The following is a 21,523-nucleotide window of genomic DNA, read 5'->3' as shown; positions in this document are numbered from 1 at the left end:
CAAAACAAAACCAGACAAATTATAACTTGTGGTTTGACCCCTGGAGAGCAGATTCCATTGAGGGCCTTGGAATCCAGTCCAGCTCCACAACTCTGGTCAGCACAGTGCATTCCACAGAGATGGCCCAGGAAGAGATGGCTGTTAACCTGATCTTGTTTTCTGGGCCCTCGTCAGAAATCAAGTGTTTTTCCATCATCGCAGAAGGGGTGGATTCAGTCCTCTAAGGTACAGGTGCGACTGCGTCAGTTGCCGTACTTCAGCACTAGGGGAGAGGTGCGTTAGGGGCTGGAGCCTGCCAGACCACAGAACCCCACATTGAAGATTAGCAGGCTTGTCATCTGTGGGAGTTCTCTGTGGGACTGGGTGACCTGTAGGTCTTAGGATCCGTGCCAGACAAAACCAAATGAGCTCACTTTTAGGTGGCTTTTCCTTCTATGGGGAAGGAATGTGCAGGCTGGTCCTGTGGGTCCTAGCTTGCCGAGGTCTGTGTGCTGTCGGATCAGCAAGGGCCAGAATCACTCGAGACATGAGTCAGGGACAACCACCATCCCTGACTGGCCTCCCGAAGTGGTCTGTCACTCTGCTTAGAGAAGACTTGCTCCTCCAGCCTTCCAATCCTCATCCCGCCTTGCTTGAAGGCTCCAGGATAGCAGTGGAGTGAACTCAGGCCTTTCAGTCATTAGCAGTGAAAGATCCCGGGCCAGCTTTTGAGACCGGATTCTTCCAGTGGGCCAAGTAGACAGAGACAAAAATAAAAAGACTAATATTAGCATAAAAGATTTAGTGGGGTTCTAGAATATTTTACTTGGTGCGTTTTAAGAAAAATATAAATAGTTTTATGGGGGTATAATTTTATAACTATGCTTTTCACTATTTTAAAGTGAATGCAACCAATTTGAGAACATGTAAAAATATATTTCATACTCCTTGGCTATTACCACCAGCTCTAAGCAACCACTGTTTAATTAGTTAATTAATTTTGGAGCCAGGGTCTCATTATGTATCCCTGGCTAGCCTGGAACACACTAAGTAGACCAGGCTGGCCTCAAGCTCACAGAAATCTTGCCTGCCTCTTCCTTCCCAGTATGTGCCACCGTAGCCAGCCATACTTGTTTGTTTTTGAGACAGGGTCTTGCTCTGTAGCTCAGAGGTTGGCCTCCATCTCTTAATCTTCCTACCTCAGGCTTCCAAGTGCTAGGCCCTTTGCCTAGCTTTACCAATGTACTTTCTGACTGTGTGGAAGGGGGTGGAACGTACACACACACACACACACACACACACACACACACACCATGGAATGAACCCTTTGTGACTGCTCACAGCAGTCCCATGGAATAAGGATTTTTTTTTCTTTCACTTGTGCTGGAACCAAGACTCAGAGAGACCAGGCAAGTCTGGTACTATAAAGCCGGTGGTGGGCAGAGCTTGCAGTTGCTGGGCATTTGCTGTGGACTCTTCTGTCTTTAGGAGCAGGGCAGGGATGGGGATATGACACTGGCAGATTGGTAGGTGCAGTTGACTCTAAGCAGGAGCTAAAGGGACAGACTGTGTGTCTTTATTGGGATTATGTGTCCCAGTGTCATGAATTCTCCTGCTGTGCAGGCTCAATCTTATGTTATGAATTCTTCCTTGTGCGGGGCAAGGAAGACCATGCCAGGTTCTCATGGTGAGCCCTTTCCAAGCAGGGATCCAGCAGCCCTTTTGACCTGGGTGATCCCTTCTCCTGGTCTCTGGCACTGTGTCTACTTAAATGGGCTCTAGACAGATACAAACTAGAAAACACAGCTCTAGAAGAGTTCTGCTAGAAGCTGATGTGTGTTTCCTCATCAATGGGAGAAAACAGGGCCCCTTGATTGTCAATACTTGGGTTCTCTGTGAATGATTAACTCTGATTAAATAGAAAGGGGAGAGGAAGTGACAAGGGACATTTATTGGTTTCCTGCTATGACCAGGGCACTGTGCTGGCTGGTTAGCATGCATTGTCTTAATCTTAAAAGCCGTTAAGTAATGACATTATTTATCCCCTTTGTCCGGCCAGGCAATTGAGGCCCAGGTGGATTAAATAAGGTTACTCGGACCAGCTGGGTTGGCATTTTTAAGCATCTATCAGTCTGCTGTGGACAGAATACTGACTATGGGTCTAGTTAGCCCCATTTTACCTGTGAGGATCTCAGGCTGAGTTCATTGCCCATAGAGTCAAGGCTAGTGAGAGGTTAGGTTTAGTCCTAAAGCTTAGCCTGTTTGGCCGTCTGTACTCTGAGTTTCCTTGACCCCAGCACTCATGCAGGGATGTGGGGTGGTGGGCTGGGTGACTTAGAGGGCAGAAGAGAGCAACCAGTGGTTGAGGACTCTTTCACAGCAGCTTGCAGGTGGGTGGAAAGTAAACAGATCTGGGTGGAGCTGTTGTGTGGAGCTCTGCCTTTTATCTGTGGGTGAACCAGTTGCTTTGAAAGGCTGGCAGACCGCCCTTAATAAGCTAACCAGACACTCCTGTTGACATTACCAGCACACCAGGCATCTGAGATCTCTCTGGACAGGTCTCTGCTTAGAAAAACTACCTAGAACACGTGCCCTGGCCAAACTGGCCGCATGTGGGTGGACTCTGAGGGACTCTGGGGAGTGACCATCCCCATGTCAGCTGGCAGGTGGAGCAGGGAACTTAAACCCAAGCACACCAGGAACTCTGGCCACAGCTGGGGTCTGGCTCTGTCCAGTATCCATGGCATCTCAACTAGCATGGTGCTTGCTGGTGGAATTGAAAGACTATAGTGTCCAGTGAGGGTTCGTTTGTTTGTTGGTTTTGCCTGGACCTGCTGGCTCTGCTCCTGGGAAGGAAGATCCCAGGAGAGGAGCCAGTTTGTATAGGAAGTCCCAGACCAACCTCAAGAGGCTTAATTTCTCCTTTGGGGGTTCTGGGACCATGTGGCTAAGGGGCTATCCTTTGACTCTCCCCACAATTAATCATTGTAGACTTAGCTGTGGGGGAAATGTGTTCCAGATGCCAGATTGTCCTCTGTCCCTGTGTCTAGTTCTGCCTTTTCTTAAAGGGTTTCACCTCTTACTTATTAAGGGAATGTTTTTAGAGCTTTCTGTCTCTCTCATACGTAGGCTTTTTGTTTTATTTTGAGTCAGGGTTTCTCTATGTAACCCTGGATATCCTGGTACCCCTAGTCATGCTGGCCTTGAATTCACAGAGATCTGCCTGCCTCTGCCTCCCGTGTGCTGTGATCAAAGACGTGTGCCCACTGCACGGCTGTCATATTCTCTCTGTGTATGTATGCATGCATGTATTTAGGAGGCAGGATCACATATAGTCCAGGCCATCTCCAACTTAACTGTGTAACTGAGGAAGACCTTGCACTGATCCTCCAGTCTCTAGTCGTGGGGTTATAAGCCTAAGTCACCCTCTCCAGCCTCCATTTGTTTAAATGTGAGAGAGTTTTCCCTCTATCATGGAAGCCATCAGTAATACAGTAATAGCCTAGACACTCTCTTCCACCAAATGATCCCAGAGAAACAGGAAGTCTCTTCCGTCTCTTCCCAGAAGCTTATGATAATGTTGTAATTTACACACTTCAGCCAGACTCTCTTTACATTTGGATGGGTTTTTAAATAGATAATGACAGCGTGTGGTGTAACATTCAAAAGAAAACAAAAGGATGCTCTGCAGAAAGCAAACAGCTCTCCCTCCCCAGTTCCAAACCTCTCTTCCTCCACCCTAGAGCCAGCCACGGTTCCCATGGCCTCCTGGGTCCTCCAGGCAGAGTCCAGCTTCAAGCTTTGATTTGGTTGGTTTTGTTTTTCATTTTCTTGAGAGAGGGTCTCACTATATCATCAAAGCTAATCTCAAAACTGAGGATTCTCTTTCCCCAGCCTCGGGAGTGCTGGGATTAGAGGCATGTCCCACCAGTGTTCCCTGGACACCAAGGTTTAGCCCGTCCAGTACACTAGTTACAGTTATTTGCTGGGCCAGGAGGGTCAGGGAGCTGCAGTCTTGAGACCAAAACATTGGTCATGTTTTGAGTCCCTTGAGGTTAAACCACCAGTCTCTGTGGAATTTACTGGAAAGAAACTACAGAGAAACAAAAGATTGTTACCAAGTGTTCTATTCAGCTGAGTTGTCCAAGCACCAGATGGATGATGGGATTTCTGGGCTGAGAGAGGTTAGCTTATCAGAGGTCACGTGCCTAGCTGAGCCAGGGCAGGCCCATGCTTCCTGACTGACAGGAACAATAGCTTCCCTGAAGTGAGCCAGGACTGCTAACCTTGGTTCCAAGAGACAAAGCTGTGTCCAGGAGAGGTGTGGCCGGCAGGTGAAACCTAGGCCTGTGGTAGGCTGCTGCTGTTCTGTTCCTGCCTAGCCCGGTCTCATTTGGCTGTAGAGCATTGTTTACTCTGTCCTGGTGTCACTGGGAGCCTCTCTGGTCAGGTCACTTGAGCGTGGACAGCCTGGATTGTGGATGGGGAAATAAATGTCTAAAAGAAGAGGCTTGCCGTGGGAGAAGGCAGAGAGTGTAACCAGCCAACTGTATTTATAGGCAGTCGGGCCAGGAGAGCAGCTAAGGATCCTGGGAACTTCAGTTCCTGGAGCACCAAGTGTGTTTGCATTTGGACACATTTGGTCTTAGTCATTTGTCATGTCTGTGTGATTGCACACAGCTCTAACCCTGTGTTTATAAGCAGTAGTGCATGCTATCTTGTTTCAGACTTCTTTGTTAATTACACATTCTTATGCTCACGTTATTTCAGAACCTATCATATTAATCATCTACTATGTGGGCACATATGGTGATTTACTTAACTATGTGCCTTATTATTACAATTTGGTGTCTTCCTGGTTTTCTCCACCTCAGTTAGGCTAAGGAGCAAGTTTTCATGCATAACACCTCTTCTTTCTTTCTTTCTCTTTATCTATTTATCTATTTCATTTATATGAGTACACTGTAGCTGTCTTCAGACACACCAGAAGAGGGCATCAGATCCCATTACAGATGGTTGTGAGCCACCATGTGGGTGCTGGGAATTGAACTCAGGACCTCTGGAAGAGCAAGCAGCCAATGCTCTTAACCGCTAAGCCATCTCTCCAGCCCCTAGGCCTTTTCTTTATTTGGCATTTTATACCCAGGATAGAGTCTTCGAATTGGGGTGTATAGTTCAGGCCTGTTGTGGTTCACATTGGCAAGCTGATTTCCTCTAGAGTTGTAACCAGTCAGCCTGCACACAGTTGTATGGGGGGTGGGGGTGGGGGACTGCCTCGCACACCCTCTGACAACTGGAATTAGCAGGAACTCGTTTTGCAAATATAATTGCTTTCCATTGCTGTGATAAGCACCAGGACCATGAGGAACTTGGGGAGGAAAGGATTTATTCTGCTTCCACGTCCCGATCACAGTTCATCAGTGAGGGAAAGCAGGGCAGGAGCCAAGGAAGATGGCCTCTCATTGGCTTTCTAAGGCTCACGGTCAGCTACCTTTTTTTATATGTCCAAGGGCTGCCTGCCCAGAGGTGGCACTGCCACAGTGAGCTGCCTTCCCACCCCATCAATCAATAGTTTAGAAAAGGCCCCCATAGATCTGCCTGCAGGGTAACGGGATGGAGGCAGAGCCTCAGTTGAGCTTCTCTCTTGCCAGATGATCCTACCTTGCGTCAGGCTGATCAGCTAATCGGCACAGTGAGCTCACCTGTTGTTTTAATTCACAGGGCATGACAGGATGTGTATAGCCATCTAATGTCCTTTGTGAGACACATGGGCTGTTGATCAGTTCCAGCTGAGGAGTCGTCTCTCTGCCTCACAGAATGTCAGCCCTCTCCTCTACCTTTGATAGAAATGCCCACAGCTCTTGCTACTAGATTCTCAAATGGCTGATGTCACTCACCAGTGTTCTTTAGGAGTGGTAGACACAGGTATTACTTGGTGCTTACCAAATGCACCACATATTGTGTTTGTATATAACATGCATGCAGACTTAGAAAGGTCCCATGCTTTCCCACTGTGGGAGCAGATACCCAGTGAGACTTAATTTAGACTTCTTGGCTGCTAATTCTTTTTTTTGTTTGTTTGTTTTTTTGTTTTTTTGTTTTTTTTTGGAGGCAGACCGGGTCCTTGTGGCATGCATTATATTTTCAGTTGTAGCAGTGTTTAAAGATTGAGCAGTTCCACATAGAAGTCTAGGTTTCTGGCTCTTTTCTTTTCCTTTCCTTTCCTTTCCTTTCCTTTCCTTTCCTTTCCTTTCCTTTCCTTTCCTAGCACCACTGTGAAGATCCAAGGAGTTAAATGTGACAAAACGCTCAGAAGAGTCGTCCATCCCATGCATGCACGCACATGCATGCTTCGTAAGCACAGTTGCTATCATGTCAACTGTGGCATGTATGTTTGCTTCTATTAGACCAGATTCTCTACAAGGCGTGCTTTAGGGTTGTCTCCATTTTGGATAGACGGTTATTAACATCTAGTGGGTAGGGGCCATGATGGGTGTTGAGCATCTGATGTCTAAGACCACGCTATTCCTCCAGCTGCAGAGTATTCTGACCTCAGACCCTGAAGTGTCAGGGTCAAGTACCCTGCTTACATACATGTGTGGCTTCACCGGTCACTCTGGTCTTACCAATGCTTTCAGGGGCTTCCTGGACTTTTGTAGAATTGCCATCATAAAGGGACTTCCTTACTCAGCTGGGGGACAGCGGAGGTGGGGTGGGGTGAGGGGGTAGCTGTGTGAACCCCTTCAGCACATTCACACAGTGTCCTCCTCTGACGTATGACATGTCCAGCTCTGGGTCCCTCAGTCCACCGAGCTCCGATCTTTCCTGAAGCTATCTGTCCTTTATCCTCCTGAAAGCAGCTGCCTAGGCTCTGTGTCGCAGTCATCTTCCAGATATGGTCATGGAGAGCTGCAGAAGTGAAGTCACCTGCACGGGGTCATTTGGGTACAGCTGCAGAGGCTCCCTGTCTCTCACCAGCTGCCTGTTCTGCCCCGGGGCCGAATCAGGCATGCTTCTTTGACTATGGACGTTGAGATGACCTCCTCAGACATGTCTTGTCTCCTGCTGGTCAGAGGCCCAGTTCCTGAGTCCTGTTCCTTCTGCCCATCTTTTTCTGGTCTACTTCCCTCCTGGGTGGTCTCCAATCTCTTGGACATTCACCCACTAGCCCCCTTCCTCACCTCTCACCGCCATGCTCCCCAGGGAGGCTGTCTCTCTCTTGCCAGCACTGCTGATGCTGGAGGGGCTTCCCAAAACCCATGTGGCTTTCATTTTCCAGTGACTGGTTTTCAGTGGAATGTCATGAAATTTGGCTCACTTGAAGTTTCAGCCTTGGTTCTACACCCCTTCCCCACCCTGCCCCGCTATCCCTGAGCCACAAAGCCATATCATTCTGGGGAGCAGAAGTTATGAGGAAGTTAGAATCGGTGTCAATGGCCCGAGGAAAGACACTTAACCCTTTCTGGTCCTGTGCCCTCCGTTATAAAATGAGGATGTTGAACTCAACATCTCTTCAAGCCTAATGCCATTGATGGAGTGTGCTTATAGTATGCACTGTAAAGACAATAGCTTTCTCCCTCTGGCAGGGAGATAGTGGTGCTTACAAGCCTACAAGTAGCCCTATTCCCCCCTCCCCAGTTCAGGTACCCCCTTCATGTTTTTGTTTTGAGATGGGGTCTCACTATGTAGCCCTAGCTGTCCTGGTATGTAGATCAGGCTGGCCTTGAACTCATGGAGATCCACCTGCCTCTTCCTTGAAGTGCTGGGGTTAATGGTATGTGCCACCATGGGTTCCTCCCTGGGTTTTAAAAGGACTCTCTCATCAGACCTTCTGTTTACAGTCCGCATGGTGTCAGCATTGTCTCATGTGGCTGTTGGATACCTGAGTTGGAGCGGCGACAGGCCACTCACCCACAGTGATAGATGTGGGGTCTTTGTGGGCATATCTGTGGCCACCTCACCTGTGTGGTCCTGCAATTCCTGTACTGTGCAGTGAGGCCACATAAGCTTGTGGCCTTCCTGTGTTTGCATCCCTCTTCCTACTAAGGTCAAGGTTACAGCTGACAATGACATTAGAAACTCAGCCCCTGGCTCCTGTCATGGGAATAATCATTTGTACCCCAGTCCTTGTTGGGTATGACTACTCGGAGGTCATTGTGATAACAGTGGGAGCCACTTCAGGGCCCACTGTATTTCAGGCACATTAACTTTTAGGGCCATTATTAACATAAAGAAAAACTACTACTTTGTTAGTATTATGCCTCAGGCATGCCTGGTAGTTAACTGTTGTCCCCATTGTATAGTTCTGATCACTGAGGTATATGGAGAAGGCTGTGTGGTTCACAGGAGACAGGAAGGACACCTTCTCAAATACCAGAGAGATTCTAAGGGTATATTAAAGGAGACATGTTGCCATGGTAGTTGTTAAGGGCAAAATGAGAACATGGTAGAAGCCAGGAAACTGGGACAAGATGTATCTCACCGGCCAACCCATGAACTTCTCTCCTATGTGTCCCTCAGATACCCTGCTCCGTGGATACAGTCTTCCCTTCGTGCCACCGTTAGTTACCAAGGTCAGGGATGGGTGAGGGGACCCAAGTTCCTCCCAGTTTTCAATCCCTGCCCAAGATCTGAAGAGGCTGGCCACTGGACACACATGAACACACATGCATGTTTGTGTGTATTTGTGTGCATGGTGGGGAGAGGTATAGGAGTAGAGGGGTGACAGCAAAGGCACTGTTCCAGCTCTGGAGTAGGTCTCAGTGTGGTCCTTGCTTAAGCATGGCTCCTGAGACCCTGTGTGGCACACCCTTCCTCTGAGCACATTTCTAGAGCGCAGTGGACTGTGAAGGGGCTGGCCATCTTCTCCCTCTCCCTGTCTCCTTATTAGACTGTGAGATGAACAGGCTCCCAGAGAAGAGTGAAGACTTTTGGTGTGAGGGAATGTTAGAAAAAGGAAGGCCAGGGGTGCAGGCAGGTCTGTGGGTCCTTGCCCCTTTATTTAAATGAGGTTGGTCCATTAGGCCTCTGCGTGTAGCACTGCCCACCCTGGTTGGGGCCAGGAGTTTCTGCAGTGGGTGTCCCTTTGGCTGCCAGCTTCTCCTCCTTCCTTGCTGAATCCTGGGGGCACTGCTAAGGAGATGATCTTTCTGCGGGGACCTTGCAACCTGGAGAGAACATAGTTGGGCGGTACATGGTGGTCTGTGGTCTGCGGTGATGCACAGAGTTGCTGTCAAGAATTTACTGCCCCCCTCTGCTGTTCTTCAAGCACACATTGGCACCAGTCCCAAAGGTCCCTCAGGAGCACCTGAAAAGGTGGGGCCTTGGGTAGCTTTGTGGCTGGAGGCAGGGAGGAGAGAGAGAGAGAGAGAGAGAGAGAGAGAGAGAGAGAGAGAGAGAGAGAGAGAGAGAGAGGGAGGGAGAGGGAGAGAGAGAGAGAGAGAGAGAGCCCAGAGTGGAGCCAGCCCTCCTCCCCAGCCCTGTCATGGTTTGTGGTGGTGGTGGTGGTGGTATCTTTTTCCTTCTTACTGTTAATGGCACCCTCACTACGTGGCAGGCACTTTGTAAGTTGGTTTTTAAACCCTGTGGACTTGGAAGTACCTTGCAATCCCTATTTTACTGCCAAGGGAGCTGGAGTTCCGAGAACAGTGGATTCAGATCTGGTTCACAGGAGAGTGCATTCTTAACATTGTATTACTCCACACCCCCCATGCCTGGGCTTTATGGCTACTGCTTGTAGGGTTCTTTAATACTTTGGATGGGTTCAGAGCACTGAGCCTTGAGGCTCTGGGGACTAGGGCTTTTATTGACTCTTCCTTGCAAAGCTTATTAGCCCCAGAGCTTTGTCCTGGAGACCTGAACAAACACAGGTGTTGTTTTGGCCACCACAGCTTCCCCAGGAAGTGGGGTTTGATAGCTCCTTTCTACAGCCCTTCGCCTTTCACAAGCCATCGTCTTCTTACAACAGCCCCTTCCTCCCTCAGTTCCTCCCCCCTCTTCAAGACTCACAGGCCTCAGCTGGGCAACTCCAGTTTGTCTTCCAGTTGCTAGCACTGGCCAGTTTCCCTGGAAGCTTTGGGAAGCCTTTGGCTGAGGGTTGAAGGGGCTAAAGGTTGGAGGATGGGTCTGGACGGGGCTTAAGAACAAGGGGTTGGCAGAGGCAGGCAGATTTCTGAGTTCAAAGCCAGCCTGGTCTACAAAGTGAGCTCCAGGACAGCCAGGGCTATACAGAGAAACCCTGTCTCAAAAAACAAGACAAAACAAAACAAAACAAAAGAACAAGGGGTTGGGAGGTGGTGATCGTGGAATAAGACACTCCCATCCCTGGCCCCAGAGAATGTGCAGTGTGGTGGCTCGGGTCCAAAGTGAAGTATGGACAGGTGGCAGTTGGGAGAGATTGTGTAGAAACAGAGTAACTGTACTTACTTTAAAGATCTACACATTCTGTGTAATATTTGAAATGTAACTCTGCGGGGGTGGGGAGACACCTGGCGGGCCCATGCCAAGATGCCCTCCTGAGAAATCACAACATGCAACAAACCTAATATAAGGGAGGCTTGGGAGAAGGAAAGGAAGAGAAGGGGTAGAGGCAGACAGACAGGAGCAGAGCCAATGGGGCAGATAATGGGGGACAAAGAACAGATGGGGGCGGGGGGGGGGACAGAGACAGGAAGACTGGCTGGGAACAGAAAAAGAAAAACATCTGGGCTGGTGAGCAGTCTTTTCATTCTCACCCATGCCTGGCAGCAGCAGGTAAAGACGGCAGGTGATGATGTAAGCTGATGATGTAAGCCAATGACATAAGCTTGCTAGGTTCCTGGGAGGAGCCTAGCGGAAGTTCCTGTAAGCCAACATTCCTCCTTTCTTATTTAATTAAAAATGAGTAGCTAGGAGGGGGTAACGGTGGGGCAGGAGTGAGGTTGTCCTGTTCTCTAGATTACTTCCTGATGACTGGGGGTGACAATGGCTTTGGGGACCCTAAGAAAATTGGAGTGCTGGCTGCTTCACTGCTGTTCAGGATCCATGAGAATATCTGCAGCTGGGAAAGTGCAGGCCCCGTTGAAGTATCTGCCAGGGTAGACTGAGCACCTGTGAGTAGCTGCCCTGGAGCCGTCCTGGATGCAGATGCTGAGTAAACACCTGGACCTGGCAGGACGATGGGGCAGACATATATACTAAGGGCAGAGGATAAGTTAATGTGACCATATGGAACAACCACACTAAGAGTGACTATGGATTCTGCTGAGTGGGTGGCCACCTTCCCTGGTCCCTTCACGTGGCTTATACGCTGAGGATGGCCCAAGCCTGTTGAAGGCCTTTCGTAGAACAACTGTTAAGAAAGTGTGGGGCGAGGACCCTGGAAGCCACTGAGGCCTGGGGTGCGTGCCTCAGAGACTACGGTGGCCCATGAGGAGACTGACCATCTGCCTGTCTTCCCTTTGTATTAGACGTTCACAGCCTGGTGCAACTCCCACCTGCGCAAAGCGGGGACACAGATCGAGAACATCGAAGAGGACTTCCGAGATGGCCTGAAGCTCATGCTGCTCCTGGAGGTCATCTCAGGTGAGCCGGCCCCAGCCCAGGACCCGGTGGTATCTCTGGGTTCTGTCCACGTTCACACTGGCCTCCCTGGGCACCAGGCACACATGTGGTGCATTCGCATACATGCAAGCAAAATTCTCATATAATAAAAAATACAAAAAAAAAGAGAATTAATTAAGATCATAACTTCTAATTAAGAAACATCATCACGATTAATAAAGTAGCACACACCACTTACTCTCATTCCTTGGAGGGATTACCCTAATGACCTTAGCCCTGTCTTATGACTTGGAGAATCACCATGCTGCAGCCAGCCAAGCTTCCAGGACCTGAACCACTAGGGGACAAACCACATCCAAATAATAGCATTGTGCATGTCCTCTTGGGTGCTCAAAGCAGTAGCTGGCCCTCTGTTTTTGCTGCACACTTCATCTTATCTTAAACCAAGCCTGGGACCACAGACTGCTCTGCTCTACCTTTCTTTCCAACTTGACGTTTGCATTCTTGGCTGTCTGTTTCCTTCTTTCATGATCCCCTTCGAGCCTTTTGTCCTGTGGGCTTCTGGTGACTCCCACCTAGAGGAAACCTTGGGAAGGCCGGGAAGGCCTTAGGTTCTGTCTCCTCCCTGTCTCCTCCTCCCTGAAGTCCCGCTTTGTGAAGCCGCCCCAGGCCTAAGATCCTCTGACAGCCCAAATATGGTCACGTTGTTCCCTCGCTTGGAAGGCTTTTGTGCCTCCCCGAGGGCTTCCAGTCTGGGCCTCGCATTCCTTTGCAGAGCCCTTAGGATCATTTGAGAGCTGGCACCTGCTTTGTTTCCAACCGACTCTTCCCAAAAAGGTAGCGGACCTCAGGCCCTCTGCCACGGCTCCCCAGATGACATGCCATCCTGTTCCCTGTGTTTGCGTGACTTCGACAGATTCAGTTCTTTAAAAACAACTTTTCATATTTCCTTTAAAGTGAAACCTGAGCAGGGCAAAATATACACAATGGAAAACATAATCATTTTGGCTTTTTTTTTAAAGGGGAGGGATTATTTATTTTGGCTCGTGGCTTCACACGCGTCAGCCTGTTGTGGCAGGGAGGATGTGGTAGAGCGGCTCAGTGGGCATCATGACAGCAAGAGGCCAAGAAACGGGTGTGTGAAGAGGCCAGAGAGGTCCCCCCCCCCCGCCCCCGGTGATATTCTTCCTCCAAGAGCCCTGCCTTTTGCCTTCACTGACTTTTAATGATGCCATCATATTATGAATCTGTCAAGGCATTAACCTGTTGATTGGGTCGGATCCCTAATGATGTAATTATCTCTGAGAACACCCAGGCTTGTACTTGACTAATCTTGGCATCTCTTAATCCATTCAAGTCAACACTTAAGACTGAGCATCACAGGCTGCCTCTTGTCAACTTGATACCGGAACACGTCACTTTAAATCATAACATTCTACCCCTGGACCCCAGAAGACTGCATTCAATTTATCTCCATGAGTTCCCATGGACTTGGCAATTCCAACATTGTTCAGAAATCTAAGCCCAGAGTCTCTACTGAGACTCAAGGCAATCCCTTAGTTGTGAACCCCTGCAATAAATACCTCTAACATACCGTGGCACTAATGAGAGAGCTGGGGGCATAAGAAGGGAGAATAGTACTGAAATAAGACCAGAACTCAGCCTGGCGTGGTGGTGCACGTCTTTAATCCCAGCACTCGGGAGGCAGAGGCAGGCAGATTTCTGAGTTCAAGGCCAGCCTGGTCTACAAAGTGAGTTCCAGGATAGCCAGGGCTATAACCTGTCTCAAAAAACAAACAAACAAACAAACAAACAAACCCCCAAAACAAAAAACAAAACAGAACTCAAGAGTGAAGATTGTAGCCGGCACAACCATGTCCAATCCTGGGGAGGTATGGTGGTATGATGTGAGCTTCAGTGGTCTTGGGTAGCCCTTCCTTCCTCGTGGTTTTTCTCTTGTGTTGGCTGCATCCACTGCCTGAGGCTTTCATTAGCAGACATTCCATATTCCCAGCATGTTCAGCATCCGTGGGGTTTCCATTATAGCGTAGGCTTCACCCCAACAGAGCTCTTTGTAGGTAATTCAACCGTGTTATACATTTCCCTGCCTCCCGGGCCTTCCTTTGAAATCAGGATAGACACTGCCATAGCTCTATAACTCTTGAATTCTGCACGCCTACAAAACCAGCATCATAAGGATGGAGCCAAGCTTTCTGCACATCCCCCTGTCCGACCCTGCAGTGGCTTCTGAGTGCCTGGATGCTGGACATAGGAAAGATGCTTTCTGGAGCTGTCTCTTCTCAAAGGAAAACTTCTTTTTTTTCCTTATGCCTTGCTTTTGTGTTATTATTAATTTTTAGTCACCATATAAAGTAATAGGTCTCACTATATACGCATATGCCTGAATACTTCGTTCTGATTCCTCTCCTTCCTCATTGGAGGGAAGGAAAGTCTGAAGCCTGTGATGGGTGGGGTTTGGCCAGTTCCTTAGATGTCAAAGGCATCTTTATAAGACATTTTCCTCCTAACCTAGTGTAAAGTGTTTGACTTTTTGTCTTGTTTTGGTTTGGTTTTGTGTTTTTAAAGAGAATAAGGGATATTTTATTCTGGAGCTGTTTTGAATGACCATGGCCCAGAAACACAGATTTAGTTTATCCCAGATTCTATACTGCAGCATGGATCGTGGAGTTTTTGTAGTCATACAGAACAAAGAGAGTCATAAATCAAGACAGTTTTAAAATATGTTGGTGGCTGCATCAGACAGACAGTTACAAGATGGGGCAGGCTTCTCTGTAGGCCCAAGATGTTATCTGATGACATTCTAAGCTTTGATGGGAGCTAGTAGTCTGCTAAGTCAATAGTGTTCAAAAGATTTCTGTCAGTCACAAGTAGTTAGGTCCCACACAGTGGAAGAAGGACTTAGCTGGGGAAGGCCATTAAGAAAGAAACTCCTGGAGGATCTTATCAATACTGTCTGAGGCTTCTTTTTAACATCGCTGATCTCCAACAGTCACACCCTGCCTGTCCACAGCTTTTAGCTCTTTTTCAGGTGTGGCTTCAGGGTTTCCAGATTGTTCCATGCTGCTCTTTGCCCTTGATTCTCACTGTAAACCTTGCTAAGAGCACCTGCCAATAACTATGCCACAGCCTGAATGAGATGGATGCTGTCTTGAGATTTCATTAGCCCATTCCCCTTAAACACAGCTTCCCACAGAGTTTCAGGTCCCCCTCAGAATAGACTAGTTCTTTGCCAGACTGTAACATGAATGCCTCTAGTCCATTCATGTGCCCTGGCCCGATCTGCCTGGTTTTGTTTCTGTTGCATTCTGGTCTTCTGACTCACTCATTAAGCTTTGCTTATAGCATGCTTGGGTTCCCCTGGCCCACATCTACTCCTACTTCCATCTTGCTTCCATGCACCTGTTTCGTGTATCCTTTTGGAGGTGTCAGCTCATTGTAGCAGGGAGGCATGATGGTTCTTTTGATAGGTCCCTGGACAATGTCTGTTCTCGGGGTACTTTTAGTGGAACTTTCAGCAAACCAACCCCATGCCACACACACACTGTCCCTCAAATTCTTTTAGTCTCCTGATCTTGAAACTGGAGGAGAAGGGTAGGGTGTGTGTGTGTGAGGAAGCTGGCCCTGGAGCGGAGTTGAGAGTGCCCACATGAAGGCGGTGTACGGGCACAAGCAGAGGTTTTCCAGTGAGTGGGGTCTTTTCTTCTTTCTCCTCTCTTCTTTCCTCTTTTCCTTCTTCCTTTCCTACTGGACTACAGTCACATCAAAGGCAGGAAACTCGTTTACTCCCATATTCCAAGAACCTGGCCGGTTTCTGGCATCTGTTAGTAACATAACATGTGCTGGAGGAAGGGAGACTGCTCAGTGGTTAAGAGGCTGGCTGCTCTTCCAGAGGAACCAGGCTTGGTACCAAATACCCACAGTGAGTGGCTCACAGTTCCCTGTAACACCAGCTCCATGGGACCCTCTTCTGGCTTCCTCAAGCCTGCGAGTGTGCACTCACGCACGGACAAACGCATGCGCGCGCGCGCGCGCACACACACACACACACACACACACACACACACACACACACACACAGAGGCTTGTCTCTGGGTAATGGAAGAATCCAGGTAGCCTCAACTTCTCTCTGATTGCCTGCCTAGATGACAACTGCAAACATCTGACAGGAACACCATGCGCATGCCCATTTAAGAAACGCTTTGGCCGAGGGGGAGTGTGGCTCACCCTGGCTCCTGGACACTTGCACCTCACCTTCATTTTCCCTTCCTCTTCATCAGGTGAACGCTTGGCCAAGCCAGAGAGAGGCAAGATGAGAGTGCACAAGATCTCCAACGTCAACAAGGCCTTGGATTTCATAGCCAGCAAAGGGGTCAAGCTGGTGTCCATCGGAGCTGAAGGTGAGGCTAATATGCTGTGATCGCTGTTTCCTTGGTCCTTTCTCCCCTGACTTCTGGGTTTGCATGCACCTGAAAACAGGTACCCACATCCTCCATCATTCAGCCACACCAGAACTCGCCCCTTTCCCTCAATAAAGTCTTTATGATATGCAGTTGCACGTGGAACGCCTCACCTGTTACACCCCACCCCCACCTCCATGTCCTGCAGGGTGCTCTGTGGGCAGGACAGTGCAGATGGACTCCTGGTGGCTGACAGGGCCCTGGGGGAAACTCTGCTGTTTCCAAAGTAGCTTTATTTTATTTTTGAGACAGAGTCTCACTATGTAGCCCTAGCTATCCTGGAACTCACTCTGTAGACCAAGCTGACCTTAAACTCACAGAGATCTGCCTGTTTCTGTTCCTCCTGAGTGCTGGGGTTAAAGGTGTGTGCGCCCACAACCACCACCTTTTGGGGAGGGCCAAAGCAGCATTCTTAGTAGCTTCTCCCATCACCATAGGTCCCTAGCTCTTTTCCCATCACTTCTGAACTGTCTGTTGAAGCCATTGCTCACACGTCTTCACAGTTAAAAGAATGCAGCAGGGCTCCTGGCGTACGGTGTGCTGGCCCTGAAGGAGCAGCTAAAATATTCTAACCAGACCCTCTAATGATGTGACCTATGGGCACAGCCCGCGTTCATTTGGCTCTTGCTGGGAGTTGATTGACACCATCTTAACTCACTTGGTTGTAAGGAAAGCCATGCTGAAATGCTTTAAGCTGCAACACTCCCCCATACCCCCCACCCCCCGCACCGTGGTGGAAGGTCTGTAATGCTCACCTCCACTGTAGGAAAACATGCTTATAGATGATTGTGCCGCTTGCTTGGGTCCTATCTTCTGTGAGTGGCCAACACAGAACCCCAGTCCAGTCCATGTATGACATCAGAGAAAGGCAACTGGGGGATATTGCTTCCCGCTAAATCTGTGAGAGCAGATTGCTCATGGGTAATGAGAAAAGTCCTTTTGCTTCTAGACATGGAAGGGTTTTATGCACATCTGTCAGCTTTAACAAGGGCAGCAAACTGCAGTGTGTGGGGTTGCGTCTTGTTGACAAAGGTCTTGATGCACAGAAACATCTGCTCATTGGCCTCTCTGTCATCTGCTGCAGCTTTGAGTGTCAGCAGTGAAGCTCAGTAGTTGCTACGGCAACCACGTAGCCAGCGAAGCCAAACCAACTTGGGGGGGGGGCACTTTATTGGGAAAGCTGGCTGACCCCTTGCCTTACCAGTCTGTGTTGGTCCTTAAGGTGGCAGCCATACCTCGGAATCCTGACGCCCGTGCAGCCCTGACCATCTCAAGGGTAGAGGCAATGTTCCTTTCACCCTGTGGCCATAGCTCCTAGCTGATGACAATGGGTGTAGTTCAAAGCACGTGTGTGTGGCAGGTGCTCAACTTTGTGGCTGGAAAAACATTCTTTGCCTCTTAATAAGAATGAAAAGAACATCTTGTTCTACTAGGAGGGATTAAAGCCTTGGACAATTTTTTTTTTCAGGCAGAGGAAGCCAAGAAAAATGCCACTCAATGGTCTGGCACCAGTTCAGGTCCCCACTAGGGTAGGGAAGGAGAGAATGTGGAAAATGGACTTGAGGAAACAATAGGGATAAGTGGGGACTACAGTGAATTGAGAGTCTGTTTCCTTCCAAGAAGGGCAGGCTCACATAGAGCCGATCAACCGTTGTAAGTGGAAATGCAAGACTATTCTGGCAGGTTTAAACAAAGAAGCCAGAAAAGGCAAGACTTTTAGAAAGGAAAAACTGGGGGAAGGACCACCAAAGAGGAAGGCAGAGAGGTGGATGAGCATGTCTTGTGCTAGCCTGAGCCTGACCCAGCAGGAGGCATCGGGGATTACCTCATCAGGACAGGCTGCTGAAGTGAGTTTGACAGACTGTGTTTTAGGGTGGAGGGTGCTGAGGCTCAGAACAATCACCAGAGAGGCAGAATGTCAGGTCGTCCTGAACTATACTGCACCTTCACGACAGAGTCAGGCCCAGGCCTGGGGCTCAGGCTCCAGGGCCGAGTTCTAGCCCTCTTCCTATTCTGATAGGCTCCACTGTGCCCCCTGACACACCACAGCCTCCCCCTCCCCCGGCACTGCTCAGTTTGCCAGGCCACATGGATCCTTGTGCCCCACTGCTGTGCTGATCCAGTCCCTTCTGGTCCCTTCAACCTTGTTGTAAAGTGAGATATTCGCTGTCTCCTTACGGTCATAGGAGAAAGGCTGAGACTTGAGGCTTATGAATTGAAGGCCATGAGGCAGACCTAGAAGGGAGCACTCTTGGAAGTGAGAAGAATTTGAGGACCGCTAAGGACCACATGTGGGGAGTGGACCCTGGCAGGACCTCCATTCCAGTACTAGCACTGACCGACCAGGCCTAGCAGAGTGACCCTGTGTGTAGACCAGTCCTGGAGAGTGTAGAGCAGACCTCATGGAATGGAAGCCGTGCTCCTGTGGGCCTGCCTTGTCCCTGGGGTGTCTAGATGGAGCCAAGTTCACATCATAAGCAGAGAGTTAGAACCAAGCCCTGGGATTTCTTCTGCTATGTTTGTGCCTGGGACATCTAGATTTCATGAAGTGGAGGCTTGGTTGGGTAAGGGCTTGGGGTTTAACCAGGGGAGAGGGGGACCCAAGCAGGACTTTTAAATTTTGAGATTTAGAGGAAGTTTGATGTTTGGGTGCCAAGAGCTTGGGGCCATCTCTACAGTTCAGATCTGTCAGGACGGGGGCGTGGTGGATGCAGAAGCCTGAGCATTGGCCTGAAGCTAGGGCTCTGGGGCTCCAGACCTATCACGTCACACGGGGTCGTTCTGCTCTTTGAATTCGGCAAGTGATTCCTGGAGTGGGGAGGAGAAACGGAATCCGAGCAGGAAGGATGTGAGCTGGGTTTAGCTCACCATGGACCTGGAATGGCAGTGCGCTCCATTCTCCTGAGGAGCCCCTGTCATCAGGCTGCCTGTGCGGTGGGGTATCCCTGGTCTGCGTGTGAGCTTTGAGGATGGTATGAGGCTGACAGGGCTGAGACAGTGAGGGATGGATTCTGAACACACCTCACTGTCCTTCCTCTTCTCTGATGCTAGCCTTCCGCCTCTTCACCGTGCCTTAGAATCCACTAAGTTCTTCGAAGTAGGAGAGGAATTATTAGGAACCCAAAAAAGAAACCACCTGTCTCCCTAGGACTTTAAAGGTCCCTGTGGGAGGGCAGTTTGGCCCTCATGGAGCCGGGCAGACTAGGAGAGAGCAACCATTCTAGAAAGGGCTGAGCTTCAATGTTATCACTTTCATAAGCTTAAAAAAAATTCCCCTTAGAGTCAGAATGCTATCCATAAAATTTCACCATAAGGATTCCCCCCACCCCACCCCACCCCACCCCCAAACTCTGAGTAGTGATGCAAGACAGGAAAAGTCCCAACCCTTGTCTATCCAGAAGACAACTGGAAATAGAGAATAGTGTAAAGCAGAAGGTTATGGTGAGATGGCCTGAGGGGAGGGGAGGGGAGGGGAGGGAAGGGGAGGGGAGGGGAGGGGAGGGGAGGGACAAGCTATATGGGTATTCTGGGCGAGGGAGCAATGAAGATGCCAGAGAGGACAGAAGAAGAAGCCCAGGAGACTCTACTAGCCCAAAAGGGCCTTGTGCTGGCCCTGGACTCTGGGTGGAGTGGAAGGTCATGGCTTTGAGCAGAAGAGAGGGGTGGTGGGGCTCAGGGGATTTAAGTCACTCTTTGTACTTTGAACATAGTTTCCATGATAAATAACTGAACAACAGGTTATTTATACAGAAACCTTACTCTGTACTGCAGGTCTTTGGCCAGGGACAGAGATAGAATTTCAGTGCCAGAATTGAAAGCTCTGAGATGCTTGGTCCCTGTTGCCAGCTTTTTCAGCAAGTTTTTTTTTGTTGTTGTTGTTGTTTGTTTGTTTTAAAGCCAGATTATGCTTCTAGCTGCAGTGTAATAATGTGTGTGTTTAAATTTGTGTTTAAAGTTAACTAATGTAATAATGTCTGGGGACATGATAGCTGATTTCATGTTCTGTATTTATTCATGTCTCTCTCGCCTGTTTACCGATGAGAGCTTAGACTCTGTGCATATCAATGTAAACCTTTTTAGCGGTACGGATGACAAAGTACTGGAGGTTGTAGATCAATGGTTCTCAACCCTCCTAATGCTGCAACCCTCTAATAGGGTTCCTCTGGTTGTGGTGACCACCCCCCCAGGCATAAAATTATTTTTGTTGCCACTTCATAGCTGTGCTTTTTGCTACTGTTATGAATTGTAAATATCTGGCATGCAGGATAGCTGATATATGACCCCTGTAAAAGAATAGTCTGACCCCTAAAGGGGTCAAGACCTATGAGCTGTTGTAGATGAAAGCTGTCTTTTACAAAGGTCATTATGAGGTGGGGCTTGGTAACACACACCTGTAATCCCAGCCTTTGGGAGGTGGAAGCAGGAGGAGCAATAGGCCAGCCTGGGTACGTGACCCCCCCCCACCCACCCCAGCTTTACAGACTCATCTAATGCCTCCCCTGTAGTAGTTCCTGCAGAGCTCGGGCTGACTGTCCTGAAGGGGAAACAGTTGTCTCCCACCACAGCTGTCTGGGACTCTGACATGAGCCTGTGGCCCGTCACTATCTGTGGCTCTGTTAACAAGTTACAACATGCTTTGTGTCCCAAGTGAACACTGGTGTTCCTTTGCCCAGCACACTAGTGTATTGTGGAGGAGAATAAGTAAGACATCCCTCAGATACTTTGTTCTTCACTGAGAGCAGCTTGCCATGGGCCTGCGGCTTACTGTCCTGTTCTGCAAACTGGTTTGGATTAAGAAGCTTCAGCTGAGCCTCACCTTTCAGCCCACAAGACTGAAACAGCTCTGTGGCTTAGGCTAAATTATAGTTTTCATTTGTTTTAAGTTGTCCTTACTTTTATTTCATATGTGTTTGCCTATATGAAGGTCTGTGCACCATGTGCTTACCTGCAGAGGCCAGAAGAGGGCGCTGGATCCCCTGGAACTGGAATTGCAGATGGTTGTGAGCTGCCTTGTGTGGATGCTGGGAACCAAACTGGGTCCTCTAGAAGAGCAGCCACTGCTCTTAACGCCTGAGCCATCTCTCTAGTCTTGATTTATATTTTTATTCTTGAAACCAAGCCTAGAAATCAAGAAAAAAAAAATGGAAAGAAAGGAAGGGAGGGAGGGAGAGAGAGAGAAAAGAAAGAAAGGAAAATGTGATAGAATTTGTTGAAAAGTGCAAGTACTAAATATGGCAGGGTGTCTGAGCTGTCATCTTGAGTGCGTTTTAAAACAAAAATCTATTTTAAAACTTAGGGCATCTTGAGGTTGACCAATCAGAGGGTTGTAAATGGCACCTCTTAAAATGGACGTGTGTAGCTTTCTTTTCCCTCCAGCTCTCTGCGGGAGTGGCTATTTTGAGAGCTGTGATTGTTCACAGACCCCATTTCATCGACCTCCCCCTCCCCACCTACGTGAGGGCTTAGAAATCCATCCCCTCCTATCCTCAGACTGGGTGACCATGGTTCCGGGTGTACAGCATCCT

At 48.9% G+C, this 21,523-nt stretch overlaps 1 protein-coding gene across 9 annotated transcripts in view; it reads left to right on the top strand.

The window, feature by feature from the left end:
- Actn1 (actinin, alpha 1) overlaps positions 1–21,523 on the top strand; it is a 92,879-nt gene that overhangs the window by 39,521 nt on the left and 31,835 nt on the right. For all 9 annotated transcript variants that reach the window (XM_030246514.1, NM_001346669.2, NM_134156.3 and 6 more), the window contains exons 2-3: positions 11,427–11,541; positions 15,819–15,938. Coding sequence is in view for 8 of the 9 variants with exons in the window: in NM_001346669.2 (NP_001333598.1) it covers positions 11,427–11,541; positions 15,819–15,938 (235 nt within the window). In the remaining variant the exon portion in view is untranslated. The remainder of the gene's footprint in view (positions 1–11,426; positions 11,542–15,818; positions 15,939–21,523) is intronic.

This window comes from Mus musculus, chromosome 12 (assembly GCF_000001635.26).
Source record: "Mus musculus strain C57BL/6J chromosome 12, GRCm38.p6 C57BL/6J".
Taxonomy (NCBI): Eukaryota; Metazoa; Chordata; class Mammalia; order Rodentia; family Muridae; genus Mus; species Mus musculus.
Note: the sequence above shows the minus strand (reverse complement) of the source record. Positions and strands in the feature narration are given on the sequence as shown.